Genomic DNA, 14,672 nt, shown 5'->3' with positions numbered 1-14,672 from the left:
CTAGGCTTGTGTATTAGATGAAATAAGAACCCTGTTCTGATATCACTTGAGTTTTGGCCTTCCTCTCTGTGCATTCTTAGTAATGCAAAATGAATATTTGTAATAGCTGCTGAGGCTGCTGGTGAGACAAGTGTGCTTATCAGATCACTTGATAATGATACAGATGTGCTGATAGGCTCTATTGATGATGATATAGATGTGCTTATTGTCTCTGATCGATGCCAATGTGCTCATTGGCTGTGTTGACAATGGTACACGTGTACTTATGGGTTCTCTTGCTAATGGTACAGATGTGTTTATTGAATCTGTTGATAAAGATACAGGTGTGTTCATTGGTTATTTTGGTATTAGATCTCTTGGCAAGCCAAATAGTTCATTTTGTCATAGGTAGCTTCAAAATGGCCTCAAACTTTTCAAGTTGTAAGGCTTCATCAATTAAGGGAACACATATTAATTATACTTAACAGGTTGTCTCCCCCATCTTTCCTTGTCCTTCCAATATGCTGACTTCGAACAGCAGAAAGACACACAGTCTCTTATATAAGCCTGATTTAGAAAACTTTTTTGTGTAATGATGGCCTGGCATGAGTGAATCAGGAAAGGGACACTTGTTCGTGGCTATACTTTCAGTCAAGGAGGGAAATGAATGCCAAAGTTAAAATTACAAGGGTGGGGAAAGGATGTAACAAAGTATGAATCTTTCAGCATTTGGTCCATTGTTCAGAAGACAGATGCTAACTCCTCCCTATTGCTGACTCCTGACTTGGCTAATAGGCCCAAGACATCTAACAAGTGATTCTGAGGCCATTGCAGTTTACAGGTAGATGGATGAGAGGGCTTGTGAAGAGTGGGCCTGGTTATCTGGTTACAGACTGTACCTGGTTGAGACAGGGGATCTGGGAGGGGAGAGCTGGCTGCTGGGGGAAAGAGGGTACTTCACTGTCTTACATGTCTTTTTTTTTTTTTTTTTTTTTTTTTTTTTTTACAACATTATCTGTTGCTTCTGTTTACTTGATCTGTCTCACTTGTGTGTATCACCACATAGGTAGATGGCTACCAAAACCCCTTCCCCAGATATTACAAGGGCTCATGGGTATTTTAGATCTGAACTAACCACTAAGGTTCACATGGTAGGCACTCAACTGGTAGCACTACTAAGAGTTTGAGGAAATCTTATAGGTCAGGCCATCAAAGACTATCCTGGAACCCCAGCTCTTTCCTCACTGCTTTCCAGACGACATGGCATGAAAGTTATACTCTACCATATAGTTTCTACCACAGTGTTCAACCTTACCACAGGTCAAAACCATGGGACCAGTGACCGGCTGTAAACTGAAACTATGAGCTTTTATTTTTTTTCAGGTGATTTTGTCAGGTATTTTATGATACTATGGAAGGCTGACAGACAGTTCAATCCTTGGTGAATGTCTTGGTGTTTATTGTTTTGGGGGGCTCCTCACTACAGCTCCCTCTGCTCACAAATTCAGTGCTCTCCCACTTGGCATGTCTGCATTTTACCCACACTTGTTTCTTCCCCCACTTCTTTCTTGATTCACCTGAGTACAGTTTGTTGAGGCTGGTTTTGTGGCTATTGAACGAAGGCAAGCACTTTAGGAGGTCTTTTTAGAAAGGTTTAAAAAAAAAAGATCCTCTTGTCACATTCACCACAAAAACATGCCCATTCAGAATGAGCAGCTTTTCTGTCATCTTTTGTCTTTTAAGCATTTTGTGACTTGAATTGTTTGACATTGTTGTCTCCCCTGGCACTGCTTGAGTTGTCATCTTCAATTCTGCCCTGGACTTAGCAATAATAAGTTGTCTGGTCCCAGGAACCAGACTTCCCCAACATCTTCCCTTCCAAGTCTATCAGATTCCATGACTGGAATTAACTGCTTCCTCCATGGTATGGCTCCAGCCCTGTATCTAGTCTACTGCAGTTACCATGGCTGGTTCTTTTTAATTCAGCATATTGGGTTGTTCTAGGAACTAGAGTACATATTTGGTTATTTGACCATGAGTTTATGTCCAATCCAGAAACCTCTACCCTGACAGTGTCTTTCAGACGCTCCATAGGATGTCTCACCTGAAGTGTAATTTTTGGTTTGTGTGTCGTTCTCCATCATTGGCCTATACATTTACTGAGGGCCCTGAGAACCTAGTAGAGTATACCTGCTACAGACACCACTAAGTAACCCTGAAAGCAGAAATGATTTTACTATGAATGACTTGGTTTGCCTATAGCAGAAATCCTGAGTCTTCCTCCAGCTGTGAATGTAATTTGGTGCCTTGTACACTGTAGCTGCTCATACCCATTGGGTGTCACTTTCACTCTGAAGATCCACATGTCACCAGCCTTTGGTCTAGTCTGTCACCCTGTAATAACAGAGACACTATACTGTACAGGGGCGGTAAGATGGTCAGGATTTGTGGATCTCTGTTACTTCCCAGGGTCTCGGGTTTCTTTTCTTTGTAATGCTCTTTTCCCAGCCCATATTCTCTCTCTCCAGAACCCTTGAGCCTTAGAGTCTTATCATCTTATACTGTGTTCCCACTGCAAAGCTTTGGTGTGTTCACTTTAAAACCACTTCCTCCCATCTATGCAGAGAATGCTTAGTGGTGTTAGATAGTGGGCAGTTGTACACCATTGCAGGAAAGGACTAGGACTCCAGAGCCACATTGCCTGTTCTCTAATATTGAGTCCAAGCTGGGACTCTAAACATATTATTTGGCTTCTTTAGATCAGTTCCTAATCATAAGTTGGAGGTAAATATGTTTGTCTCATGTTGTAGCTCAGAGGATTTGTTGAGTTAGTGAGACATTGTTGTTATAAGTATATTCTTCCCAATTGCAGTGACCAACCAAGTTAAAACTTTCATGCAGGGGGTATTTTAAAAAAAAAAGGTGACATGTACCAGAGAATAAAAACTTGGAAGAGTTTGGGACCCCCTATCCAGCAGTCTGAAGGAGAGTAAACAGTTGCTGTAGGTGAAGGCTGACCAGCCAGTGGAAGATGTTCAGGTTGGAATTACATAGAGACTATGGGTCTGTGTGGAAAGCCCCAGGGGCTATGGGTCTAAGGAATGTGGATCGGTGTGGAAAGCCCCAGGCACTATGGGTGTGTGTGGAGGGCCCCAGAGACTGTGGGTTTCCTTTTATGTTTACTTTTTTTTTTGGCAACACAGACAATTTTGTTTATTTATTTTTTAAAATTTCATCTGTAGTAAGTACATTTAATTATGTCATGTAAGTTAATCATCAATATACTCAGTTTAAAGCAGTTTGCTAAGTATCAGACATCAAGAAATGTAAGCACAAGTTATCCATCTGTCATGTCTAGGGTTGTTTGGTTTTAATAGAAGATTAAAAATTAATGAACAATATTAATGGGGATGACAATAACATCAGCCAACTTAAAGCACAATGGGAAGACCCAAGAGGCGTTTGGCTGAGACCTGAAGCATGGGGGAAGACTTTCTAGCTGGAACAAGAACGAAATCTTGAATCATCCAAGTGGTGGAAGGAGAGCCATGTTGGACTGTCCCAGGCAAAAGTAGCTGATGCACAGCTGGCTGACAATGCAAGAAAGCAGAGTGCCTTTAAGGAACTGAAAATGTACTATAGAAAGAAGAGGCCTTCTGTGAGGTTTTGAGTCAGTAGCAGCTTGGACTTTTTTCTCAAGAGCTCTTTGAGGCCAATGAAAGGTTTAACAGAACAGCAACATGGTCTGATATGTGTGCATGTAACCTTTTCACTGTAAAATAAAAGATCATCAAATTAACAATGTATATGGTGGCTATAAGTCAAGAACTGGGAATCCCAATCAACTCATCTATCAGAGACAGACAGACAGACACACACTCACACACACACAGGAGAGGGGGCAGTCATATCTTACCATGCTTCCACCCAATTCAACAAGAGCCTAGACATTATACAGTCTTTGCTTTGTTCTGGGGCATGAGATGTCTCACTGTTTTCTAATTACATCTTGAACTTCTGAAGTTATTCTTCTGCCTTAGCCACTAAGTACCACCATTGTAGGTGTGTGCCACCACATCCGGCTTTAGTCTGTTCCTTCTCTGAGGTGTAAGTGTGTGTTAGGGGTACACACTGGAGACATAACCTTAGGTTTTGCAGAGAAGCCTTCTACCCCTGAGCTACACTCAGCCCAATCTTTGCTCATTTTAAACTAAGTCTCCTCCTGCAGTTTGTTCTGTACCCCCCTTCTTTTCTTTCCACTTTGTGGAAGAACTTGGACTGTCCTGCATATCATCTCACAATCTAAATGTCGCTGGTTATAACCCCATGGATGTTCAGTGCATACCTCCACTAGGTGCTGCAGCTTCATTGATTCAGTTCTCACCTCACAGATGTATGGGCTATCTTTCATTCTGTAACAAAAATAGCTAGTGTTTTCTTATGTAGCAGTCTGTGTTTTTAGGGTCTCTGCTCACTTATAGGAGCAGGTGGCAGAAGTCAAGCCAGGATGAGGCCTTTGTAAATTCATCCAGCTTAGAGTAGGAAAGAGATGATAGTTTCAACTGAGAATTGACAGCTGTATCTGGGCCTGGAGTTAGGATAGACCACATCACTGAATTTACAATATTTAAAGCTGTTGAATATGGTGAGCTTTAATGTGCCTGCAGACCCTAGAGACATCGCCCCGGTCACAGCTCTCAGACTTTGCTTTCACTACCTCATATTTGCTAATGTGTATATTCCAATTATTTGTGTGTGTTGGAGGGATGTTCCTGCATATATACATACATATAGTTCTCACCAGAAGAATTTATGAAATGAGGAAATATACCTTTAAATACAATATGCATGATTTCTGTAGATGATGAAAAAAATGTTTAGAAGGAAAGTTCAAAGGTCAGATTTAATTAGGGTGGTTCTGTAGTAAGTCACTAGAGAGTAAGAGCTAGAAGAATGAGAAGAAAAGTCGGGCACTGAAGCTACATGTGCATCCTCAGATCCTTTTCTGTAGCTGAAGGAAAAGAAGACATCATGCCGTCTCCACCTACAGGGAGCATGGAATCAAGGAAATCTATCAGATGGATTCTTTTTTTTTTTTAAGTTTTTATTAGATATTCTTCATTTACATTTCAAATGCTATACCAAAAGTCCCCTATACCTTCCCCCTGCCCTGCTCCCCTACCCACTCACTCACACTTCTTGGCCCTGGCATTCCCCTGTACTGGGGCATATAAAGTTTGCAAGACATAGGGGCCTCTCTTCCCAGTGATGGCCAACTAGGCCATCTTTTGCTACATATGCAGCTAGATACACGAGCTCTGGAGGTACTGATTAGTTCATATTGTTGTTTCCCCTATAGGGTTGCAGACCCCTTCAGTTCCTTGGGTACTTTCTCTAGCTCCTCCATTGGGAGCACTGTGTTCCATCCTATAGATGACTGTGAGCATCCACTTCTGTATTTGCCAGGCACTGGCATGGCCTCACAAGAGACAGCTATATCAGGGTTCTTTCAGCAAAATCTTGCTGGCGTATTTGGTGGCTGATTATGGAATGGACCCCCGGGTAGGGCAATCTCTGGATGGTCCATCCTTTCATCTTAGCTCCAGACAGGGATTTGAGCTTGGAGTATTGTGGTGAGCATATGTTAGTACATTAGGATTCCCCAGCTGTGAATGTACAAGGAAAAATCCAGAGAAAGGGAGAGAGGAGAATATATAAAACCAATACATATATCTAAGAGCACATCATATATTAACTCCAGTCCTGTTTAAAGTATTTTGTGGTTATTGTTGTTGTTTTGTTTTGTTTTGTTTCATTGCTATAGACTAAACCCAGAGCCTTGTACTGGTTAAATCTTTAAAAACTATATGATGTTTATGAAGGATTTACCTTGGTTGACGATTGATGTGGAGAAGGTTTTAAGTCTGGCTAAATCTAGTTTGACAACCCAGTTTGATGGCATGCCACATGGTCAGAAAAGAAGAGAGAATGTGATTTCATTTAACAAGGAGGTTAATTTTTATTCTCAATGCTACTAGATCTAAATATTAGGTATCTTTAGATTTAAAACTTGGGAAATATTTTTAAGTGTGTTTCAAAGATAGTTTACAAATTTGATTCATAATTTCCTATCACTTTTTGTTTTGTTACAATATGAAATAGCATAATCAAAAATACCTTTTTATGATTCACAAGGGAATATTCTTGGTAGTCCTTTTCCTATGATATTTTCAGTGATGGTTGTTAGATAGGTAGGTAGGTAGGTAGATAGATAGATAGATAGATAGATAGATAGATAGATAGATAGATAGATAGATAGATATACTTTTTGAAATTATGTCCCAGGACTTAAAATAAAAGAAACATTATTGGAATAAGGTGATGGGGAAAACATCATTTCAGTATCTATTTTGAATGGAAAGGGTTTCTAAGAAAACAAACAAACAAATAAACAAAATTGTTTGGAAACAGGGGATGTCCTCTTTGATATTGACACAAGTGATAAATTGTATCTTTCCTTCTTAAGTTGGCTGGAATCACCTCTCAGCACCTTTTTTTCTGAATTTCTCTGGTTTCTTGGACTCCTTTCTAATGATCTCATGGTGGGCCCTCGATTTGCTCCAGACCCTCTGTTGGAGTGTCAGGGCAGTTTCAACTTCAGCATCTTCCAAGGGGCACTTTCCAAGTAGGAAACTCTGTGCCTAAAGGACATAGCTACTTACAGGATATCAAATTTTCCTTTAAGACAGTGATCTTCAGACTTTCTGAAATATGACTTACAGTAAAAAGCAAAATTTTCATCATAACACAACATCTATATACTCTTTCATGAAATATATATGTGTATATAGAAAATGGCCCTTAAATTTAAATAATTGTGGTGGCATGAATGAGAGTGCTCCCATAGGCTCATATATTTGGCTATAGACACTTTTGAAGTTAGATTGAATGTATTTGCATTATGATATGGCTACAAGTGTATTGAGGACAGGGTGTCGAATGTTGTGGGTTGGGTGAGAATGACCCCATAGGGCTCATAGGTTTGAATTATTGGTCCACACCTTGTGGAACTATTTTAGGAAGGATTAGGGGGTGTGGCCTTGCTGGAGAGGGTACATCACAGGGAAAGGGCTTTGAGGTTTAAAGGCCCAGTCTCTCTCTGCCTCCTGCATGCAGATCAGGATGTACGTTCTCAGCTACTGTTTCAGTGCTATGCCTGATTGTCTGATTGCATGTTGTCATGTTTCTTCCATGATGGTCATAGACTCACCCTCTGGAACTATAAGCAGGTCCCAATTAAGTTATTTTGGTCATGGGGTCTCTTCACAACAGTAGAAAAGTAATTAAGACAAGTATGTTTTTTAATCTTACTGTTTTCCATTTTACTCCATTTTGTTTTATTAGGTTCCATTAAAATATGCTGGTCATAATTTAAATGCTCATTTAACAATCTGTAGTTTGAAAACTGTGCTTAAAAGTTTGATAAACTTTTAAGAGGTGATTCCTCTTCAGAGAGTCTGGCTTTACTATCCTTCTCCAGTAAGGGGCTGCACCACTCTCTGAGCAGTCTCCTCATTCTGTAATTCTAGTGTTTAGAATGCTTCTTCCCAAAATATGCTGAAAGTATCTTTTTTTTTTTTCTAAGAAGCAGTACAAATCTGTGACTAATAAGCACAGTTCAGGTTTCCAATACATTTTAGCATATTATTTTCTATTGGTGCTCAGAATAAAATCAGCCACAGTCCATTCACTGTTTTTAAAAGTTGCCTAGATTTTTATGAAGTTTTATATACCACTTTAGGAAAATCATTAAAAAATCATATTGTAAAAGAAAATTTTCAATAAAGCCTTCTAAAGAAGGAATATCACACAACGATGCTATTTCTGAGAGGGTGTCCTGAGGAGGTAAGATTCTGCTGCCTGCAACCTTGTACTGTAAGGGATACTTCCCTTTGACTCTAGTATGTGTGATGGTTAGTATTGCACAGTCTAGAACCACCTGGGAAAGGAGTCTTGATAAGAGATTGAATTGATCTGTGGGTTTCTCTTTGCAATTATCTTGATAGCTTTAATTGAGCTGAGAAAACCCATCCCTTGTGGGTGGCACCATTCCCTAAGTTTGGATCCTGGACTCTGTAAGTGTGGAAAGGAAGCTAAATACAAGGGAGTATGTACAGATTTATGTCTCTTTGCTCTTGACTGTGCATATAATATAGCTAGCTGCTTCAAGATCTTGCCTTGACTTCCCCACAGTGATGGGCTATAACCTAGAACCGTGTCAAATAAACCCTTTCTATCCTAAGTTGCTTTTTTGTTGGGTATTTTTATCACAACAAAAATATAACCAATACAGTATTTTTATAAGAAGGAAAAGATTTATCAATTTGATTACATTTTTTGCTGTAATCAAATTATTGCCTCAGGTTGTCCTATGCTTTTTATTTTCCCATGTTAGTGGGTCACATGTTAAAGCAAATGCCAAGATAACCAAATGTTAGGCAGCAACAGGAAGAAAGAATGGAGCAGGCTCTCAAGAGCTGTAACACTGTACTCTTTAAGTGATGTGTCATTGCTACTATAACTAAGTACCTCAGTGTAGATAAACTGCTGAGAACAACAGAAGAGGCCAGAAGTGTGAGCACAGGGTGTATGACATGACTGCTTCCTTCTGTAGGCTCTGAGGGAGAAACCATCTTTGCCGTTCTCTCTGTGTAAGGTGCTTACAGAAAATCCAAAGACAATAAATACATCTTCTCTCACATTCTTACAGAGGTATGTCATCATTAAAACAATTCTTAACCCATTTTAACTGAAGTATAGCTCATATTTTATGGGTGTATTATAATTTTAATGTGCCATTGTGTTTGCATATTTTAATAAAGCTGGAATATTTTAATATTGTCAATATTTTAATAGTATTGACAACAGGACTGTTTGATGTGCTGTATTTCAGTTTTTTTTTTTTTTTTAAGATTTATTTATTTATTATATGTAAGTACACTGTAGCTGTCTTCCGACACTCCAGAAGAGGGAGTCAGATCTCCTTAAGGATGGTTGTGAGCCACCATGTGGTTGCTGGGATTTGAACTCTGCACCTTTGGAAAAGCAGTCGGGTACTCTTACCCGCTGAGCCATCTCGCCAGCCCCTATATTTCAGTTTTATACAACTTTTTCTTCTAAGGTTGATAACAACTTTTTAAAAAATATATTACTTAATTTTTCATTATACACTTAGCCATTAATTACAAACCAGACATTTGACCAGTCATGTAAATCTTCTTGCAGGGTTTTTAAAGCAAAATATTCTTTCTTTGAATATGTGATGTGTGTGTGTATATATATGTACATGTGTACACATGTGTGTGCAGATATGCTTGCTTGTTGGTACACATGAAGAAGCCAGGGGTTGATCTCAGGTATTTTCCTTCATAATTTTCTATATCATTATTATTATTGCTATTGTTATTTTTAGATAGGTTGTCTTATTGACCATAGAGGTTGCCATTTAAGCTAGTGAGCTCCAGGGATCCACCTCTCTGCTCCATCTGTACTAAGGATGTAAATGTGCATTTGCTAGGCTTTTTCTTAGGGAGTTGGGGACCCTACTTTAGCTCCTTAAACTTGCACTTGACCCACTGAGCCATCTTCAAAGCAAGACATTTTTAAGATATATTCTTTTTTTTTTTTTTTTTTTTTTTGAGACAGGGTTTCTCTGTGCAGTCCTGGCTGTCCTGGAACTCACTTTGTAGACCAGGCCGGCCTTGAACTCAGAAATCCGCCTGCCTCTGCCTCCCAAGTGCTGGGTTTAAAGGCGTGCGCCACCACGTTAAGGTATATTCTTAATGGCTGACTCTGAAGCAACAGCTACAGCCATTTTGCCTTGTGTTGGATCCCTTAAACACTAGCTCTGATGGGTTGCATGTGTCTTGTTTGTTTTCTATTATGTTGTCTTCCTTGTTTGAAGTCCCGGTTTTCTTTGTTTTTGATAAACGTCCTAATGATGATTTTGAGACGTATGTGTGTGTGTGTGTGTGTGTGTGTGTGTGTATGTGTATGTGTGTGTTTTATTATGTAATTAAATAATTTGTCAAATTTGAAGCAATGTAAACTTGGTAGATTGCCTGCTACTGTCTTCTGTACATAATTGATTATTTGGAAAGCATATAAAATTGCTATAACAAAAATTTGATCTTATTAGGCTGTTAAAGTGTAGAAAGATACATATGCCTTCTGTCTCTCTTTTTCTTGAACCTTGTGCTCACACATGCCAGGAAAGCTGCCTGCTACTGAGCTCCAGTGATAGTAATAAAGACTTTTAGGAAAAATGTAAAGCAAAAGTAATTTATAAAGGAGGGTGCTTGTTTTATGCTTGCTCTCTCTCTCTCTCTCTCTCTCTCTCTCCCTCTCTCGGTTTTTTGAGACAGGGTTTCTCTGTATAGCCCAGACTGTCCTGGAACTCACTCTGTAGACCAGGCTGGCCTTGAACTCAGAAATTCGCCTGCCTCTGCCGCCCAAGTGCTGGGATTATAGGCATGTGCCATCACTGCCCAGCCTTGTTTTTATATTCTTACAAACCTTATATGTATTCTTTCTTTTTCTTTTTTAAATTCTTTTGAGTTTTTAAGACAAGGTTTCTTTGTGTAGACCTGGCTATCCTGGAACTTGCTCTGTAGACCAGGCTGGCGTAGAGCTCAGAAATCTACCTGACTCTGCCTCGTGAGTGTTGGATTTAAGGGCATGTCCTACCACTGCCATGTGATGTGTCTGCTTTCTAAGCTGTCATGCATGAAGATTATGATGCCTTCACAGATGTGTGCTTGAAAAGTATTTCAGTAATCTGCTCACATATTTATGAATATTCTTCCTTGTTTCTATACTAAAAAAAAAAACTTCCATAAAAATTAGTGGCAGTATGAAATCCACAGACTATGGCAATGAACTTTTAATTCTCTATTATACCCAATTCTGTTTGCTATATGTTACCTTTTCACAGGCTTTTTTTTTTTTTTTTTGGTCCATGAGTATAGTATCATGTTGTCATTATTTTGAGTGTTTGTTGTCCTTTGTTTTCAGACTGACTTGGTTAGCTATACAATATGAAAGTGAATCTTTTGTGTTCCTCCAATTTCATCAGGAGAATATTATGTGCTTGGACCCAGGACTAACTGGCTGCTTTTTGTATCAGGCTACTAAAGTGTCACTATCCCTGTAATGGCATTTATTATCCATTTGACAATAGTTAAAATGTAAATTCAGAAAGAAAGAGTTAATGTTTCTAACACCAACTGGAAAAACTTATTCTAAAAACATTGCTATTGTTATTTAGTGCGGGTGAGAGTTGTAAATGATAGGGGAAAACTTTGAAATCTGGAAGGAGCCTGCATTCCTTCAAAAAGCCTTTAATTTTCCCTGTAGTATACAGAGGGGATAGCTGGAAATTGTAATATATGTGCTTTGCAGGAAGAGGCAATCAACTCCACCTGAACACCCATATTCAGATAATAGGCTTTGACCCAGCCCAGAAGATCAGTTAATGTATATACATATAAATATATTCTAAAGTGAAAGAAAATCATTATTTTCTTAATGATTCCCCAGTTAGACTTCTCAATAAATTCATTAACCACTGCTCTGATCACTTTGAGTTAGAACTTTTCTCTGCTTCATCCATGGGCTGAGAGCAAACTTAAAAAAAATAATAATAATAAATTTATTTATTTTACTTATTCACTTTATATTCGGCTCACTGCCCCACTCATGGTTACTCCCTCCCACAAGAGCAAACTTCTTTTAGTTTCTGTGACCATAAAAGTAGCTGAGGTTTGACAAGATTGTATAGGGGAAAGATTTACATCAGTGGCTTTCAACCTTGCTAAGGCTGTGGCCCTTTAATACAGTTCCTCATGCTGTAGTGACCTGCAACCATAAAATTATTTTTTGCAACTTCATAGCTGTAATTTTGCTAGTTATGAATCATAATATAAATATCTGATATGCAGGATATCTGCTATGTGACCCCTGTTGAGGGGGGTCTGGGCCTACAGGTTGAGAGCTGTTGATTTAGATTGATTTAGCTGTTGATTTCTAGACATGCCGCTATTACAGGATACCTTTGAAAAAGATAAATGAATTCTGTATCTGTTGGCATGTTTTGTTGAATCAGAAACTGCTTGAAAGTCCAGACTAAACGTCCAGGACCCAGACAATTTAAAAGAAATTGTCATTGCAATATTTTATAAAAGTCAGGAATTTTATCTTGTGTAATATTTGTAACAATAAAATAATTGTTTACACAGGTGTGACAGGTGATAGCAAGATACTGATATCAGGGTCATTGTGACTAGGTGTATACATTGCTATTATTTAAGATATATCATAACATGGTGCAATGACAAGGAGCTGGGCAGCTCACCAGTCACTGTGGGACAGTAAAAAACCTGTTGCCAATCTCTGACAATAGCACAGTCTTGTGTTTTGTTTCTAGAATCAGGGAATTTGTTTACAAGCAGTACAATGCTGACAAGCTGCAGATGAGCATTATCTATCTATCTATCTATCTATCTATCTATCTATCTATCTATCTATCTATCGCTTTTCAAAAAAGGGTTTCTCTGTATAAGCCTGGATATCCTGGAACCGTGTGGACCAGGCTGGCCTTAAACTCACAGAGATCTGCCTGCTTCTGCCTCCTGAGTGTTGGGATTAAAGATATGAGCCACCACTTCCCAGAAAGGCAACATTTTTTTTTTTTTGATTTTTCGAGTCAGGGTTTCTTTGGGTAGTCCTGGCTGTCCTGGAACTCACTCTGTAGACCAGGCTGGCCTCGAACTCAGAAATCCGCCTGCCTCTGCCTCCNNAGTGCTGGGATTAAAGGCGTACGCCACCACCGCCCAGCTACATTTTTTTAATGTGACCAAGTGAATAAGAAACTCATCAATCAAAAAAAAAAAAAAAAAAGTGAAAAAGCCAGGTGTGGTGGTGCACACCTTTAATCCCAGCACTCGGGAAGCAGAGGCAGGTGGATCTCTGAGTTCCAGGACAGCCAGGGCTACACAGAGAAACCCTGTCTTGAAAAACAAACAAAACAAAACAAACACACACACACACACACACACACACAAACTCATCAATCTTTGTCTTTTTAGTACTAGGTTACAGTACCAGGACAGCTAACTGGAATGATGAGATTATTATACATGCAAAGATCCTGCCAAATTCCTGGTTTTGTAACCACATCATCATCATCGAAATTCATAAGTTCCTATTTACTAAGAGTCATCTGTGCCACACACAGATGTGGTTGGGGATCCAACACACATGTGTATACACAAACACACACACACACACACACACACACACACACACACACACACACACACTTACACACTGTAATCAGAAAAGCAACGGGGATAGAACTTCATTTTGGAGGAGCGTTAAAATTCTGATAGGGTGACCAGGTAAGGCCTCATCCAGATCACTTCTCATTGCCCAGTCAGTCTCATCAATGTTTGAGCCTCTCTTCTCTTCATGGTTGACCTTGTACTTCTGTCTAGACTATGGTGTTGTACATTATCACACCTTCATGCAGACCAGCTATGTCCATATTGGAACTGATATCCAATATGCTTGTTGAGTTGTTTTCTCAAGGCAACCTTAAGAACAGCCTTAAAAAAGGAGGGGTGAGCACCAAGTTGCCTTGCCATCGCATGCTCTATTCCTTATGCATCTGAAGAGTTTCTTATACCTCTCATAGAGAATGGAAAATCTAGCCAGGTCATGGTGGTGCACACCTTTAATCCCAGCACTCAGGAGGCAGAGGCAGGCGGATTTCTGAGTTCAAGGCCAGGCCGGTCTACAGAGGGAGTTCCAGGACAGCCAGGACTACACAGAAAAAACCTGTCTTGAAAAACCAATAATAAAGGAATGAATGGAAAATATAAAGTAAAATACAAGTCTTAGGAGTCTTGATGTAACCAGAAGCCTGAGAGAGAGAGAGCACTGTTAACTCTAGTCCTCACATGAGGCCAACTTGGTGCTGGAGCCTAATGTCTATTATGTGTGCTTAGACCTCTTGGGTTCCGTATTCATTTGCATGTTTTGTAAAGAGTGGTGAAAGGTGTGAGGCCTGCACTCAGTTCTGGGTTGTTTTTTTGTTGCAGGTTGGTGAAAGATGCGCCTTGGGATGAAGTTCCACTTGCGCACTCCCTGGTGGGTTTCGCCACTGCATATGACTTCTTATACAACTACCTGAGCAAGACACAGCAGGAGACATTCCTGGAAGTGATTGCCAATGCCTCAGGCTATATGTATGAAACTTCCTATAGAAGAGGATGGGGCTTCCAGTACTTGCACAACCACCAGCCCACCAACTGTATGGCGTTACTCACTGGAAGTCTTGTTCTGATGAACCAAGGTATGTATGTTATCCTAACTCAGTGGCCCAAGCCACTGTCAGTCTTATCTGCCATGGGAGAAACACAAGCATTGTTTCTCACTGTTCTTAGGTACATGTTAATACTTGAATCCAAATTAAGTCTACAGATGAAATTGCATTCAGGGCATCTTTTAGGTAACTAAGGACTGTAACTTTTAAAATGCCGGCTAGTTCTGTTAGCCTGCAGGTTTCCTAAATCTGGCTAATAACTGTCACAGACCAAAACCCTGCAGCACAGGATCAGTGATCAGCACTAATT

General features: G+C 39.6%; 1 protein-coding gene across 3 annotated transcripts in view; it reads left to right on the top strand.

Moving 5' to 3' along the window:
- The window catches only part of Dse (dermatan sulfate epimerase), a 58,762-nt gene that overhangs the window by 32,189 nt on the left and 11,901 nt on the right, over positions 1–14,672 (top strand). For 2 of the 3 annotated variants that reach the window (XM_021205322.1, XM_029542568.1), the window contains one exon: positions 14,139–14,392. In XM_021205322.1, coding sequence (XP_021060981.1) covers positions 14,139–14,392 — 254 coding nt within the window. Of the gene's footprint in view, positions 1–8,733; positions 8,752–14,138; positions 14,393–14,672 lie in introns of those variants that run through there. The other variant, XM_029542569.1, reaches the window with a different exon arrangement.

The sequence above is a fragment of the Mus pahari genome, chromosome 9 (assembly GCF_900095145.1).
Source record: "Mus pahari chromosome 9, PAHARI_EIJ_v1.1, whole genome shotgun sequence".
NCBI classification, from domain to species: Eukaryota; Metazoa; Chordata; class Mammalia; order Rodentia; family Muridae; genus Mus; species Mus pahari.
The sequence above is the reverse complement of the archived record's forward strand: the minus strand, read 5'-3'. Positions and strand labels throughout refer to the sequence as shown.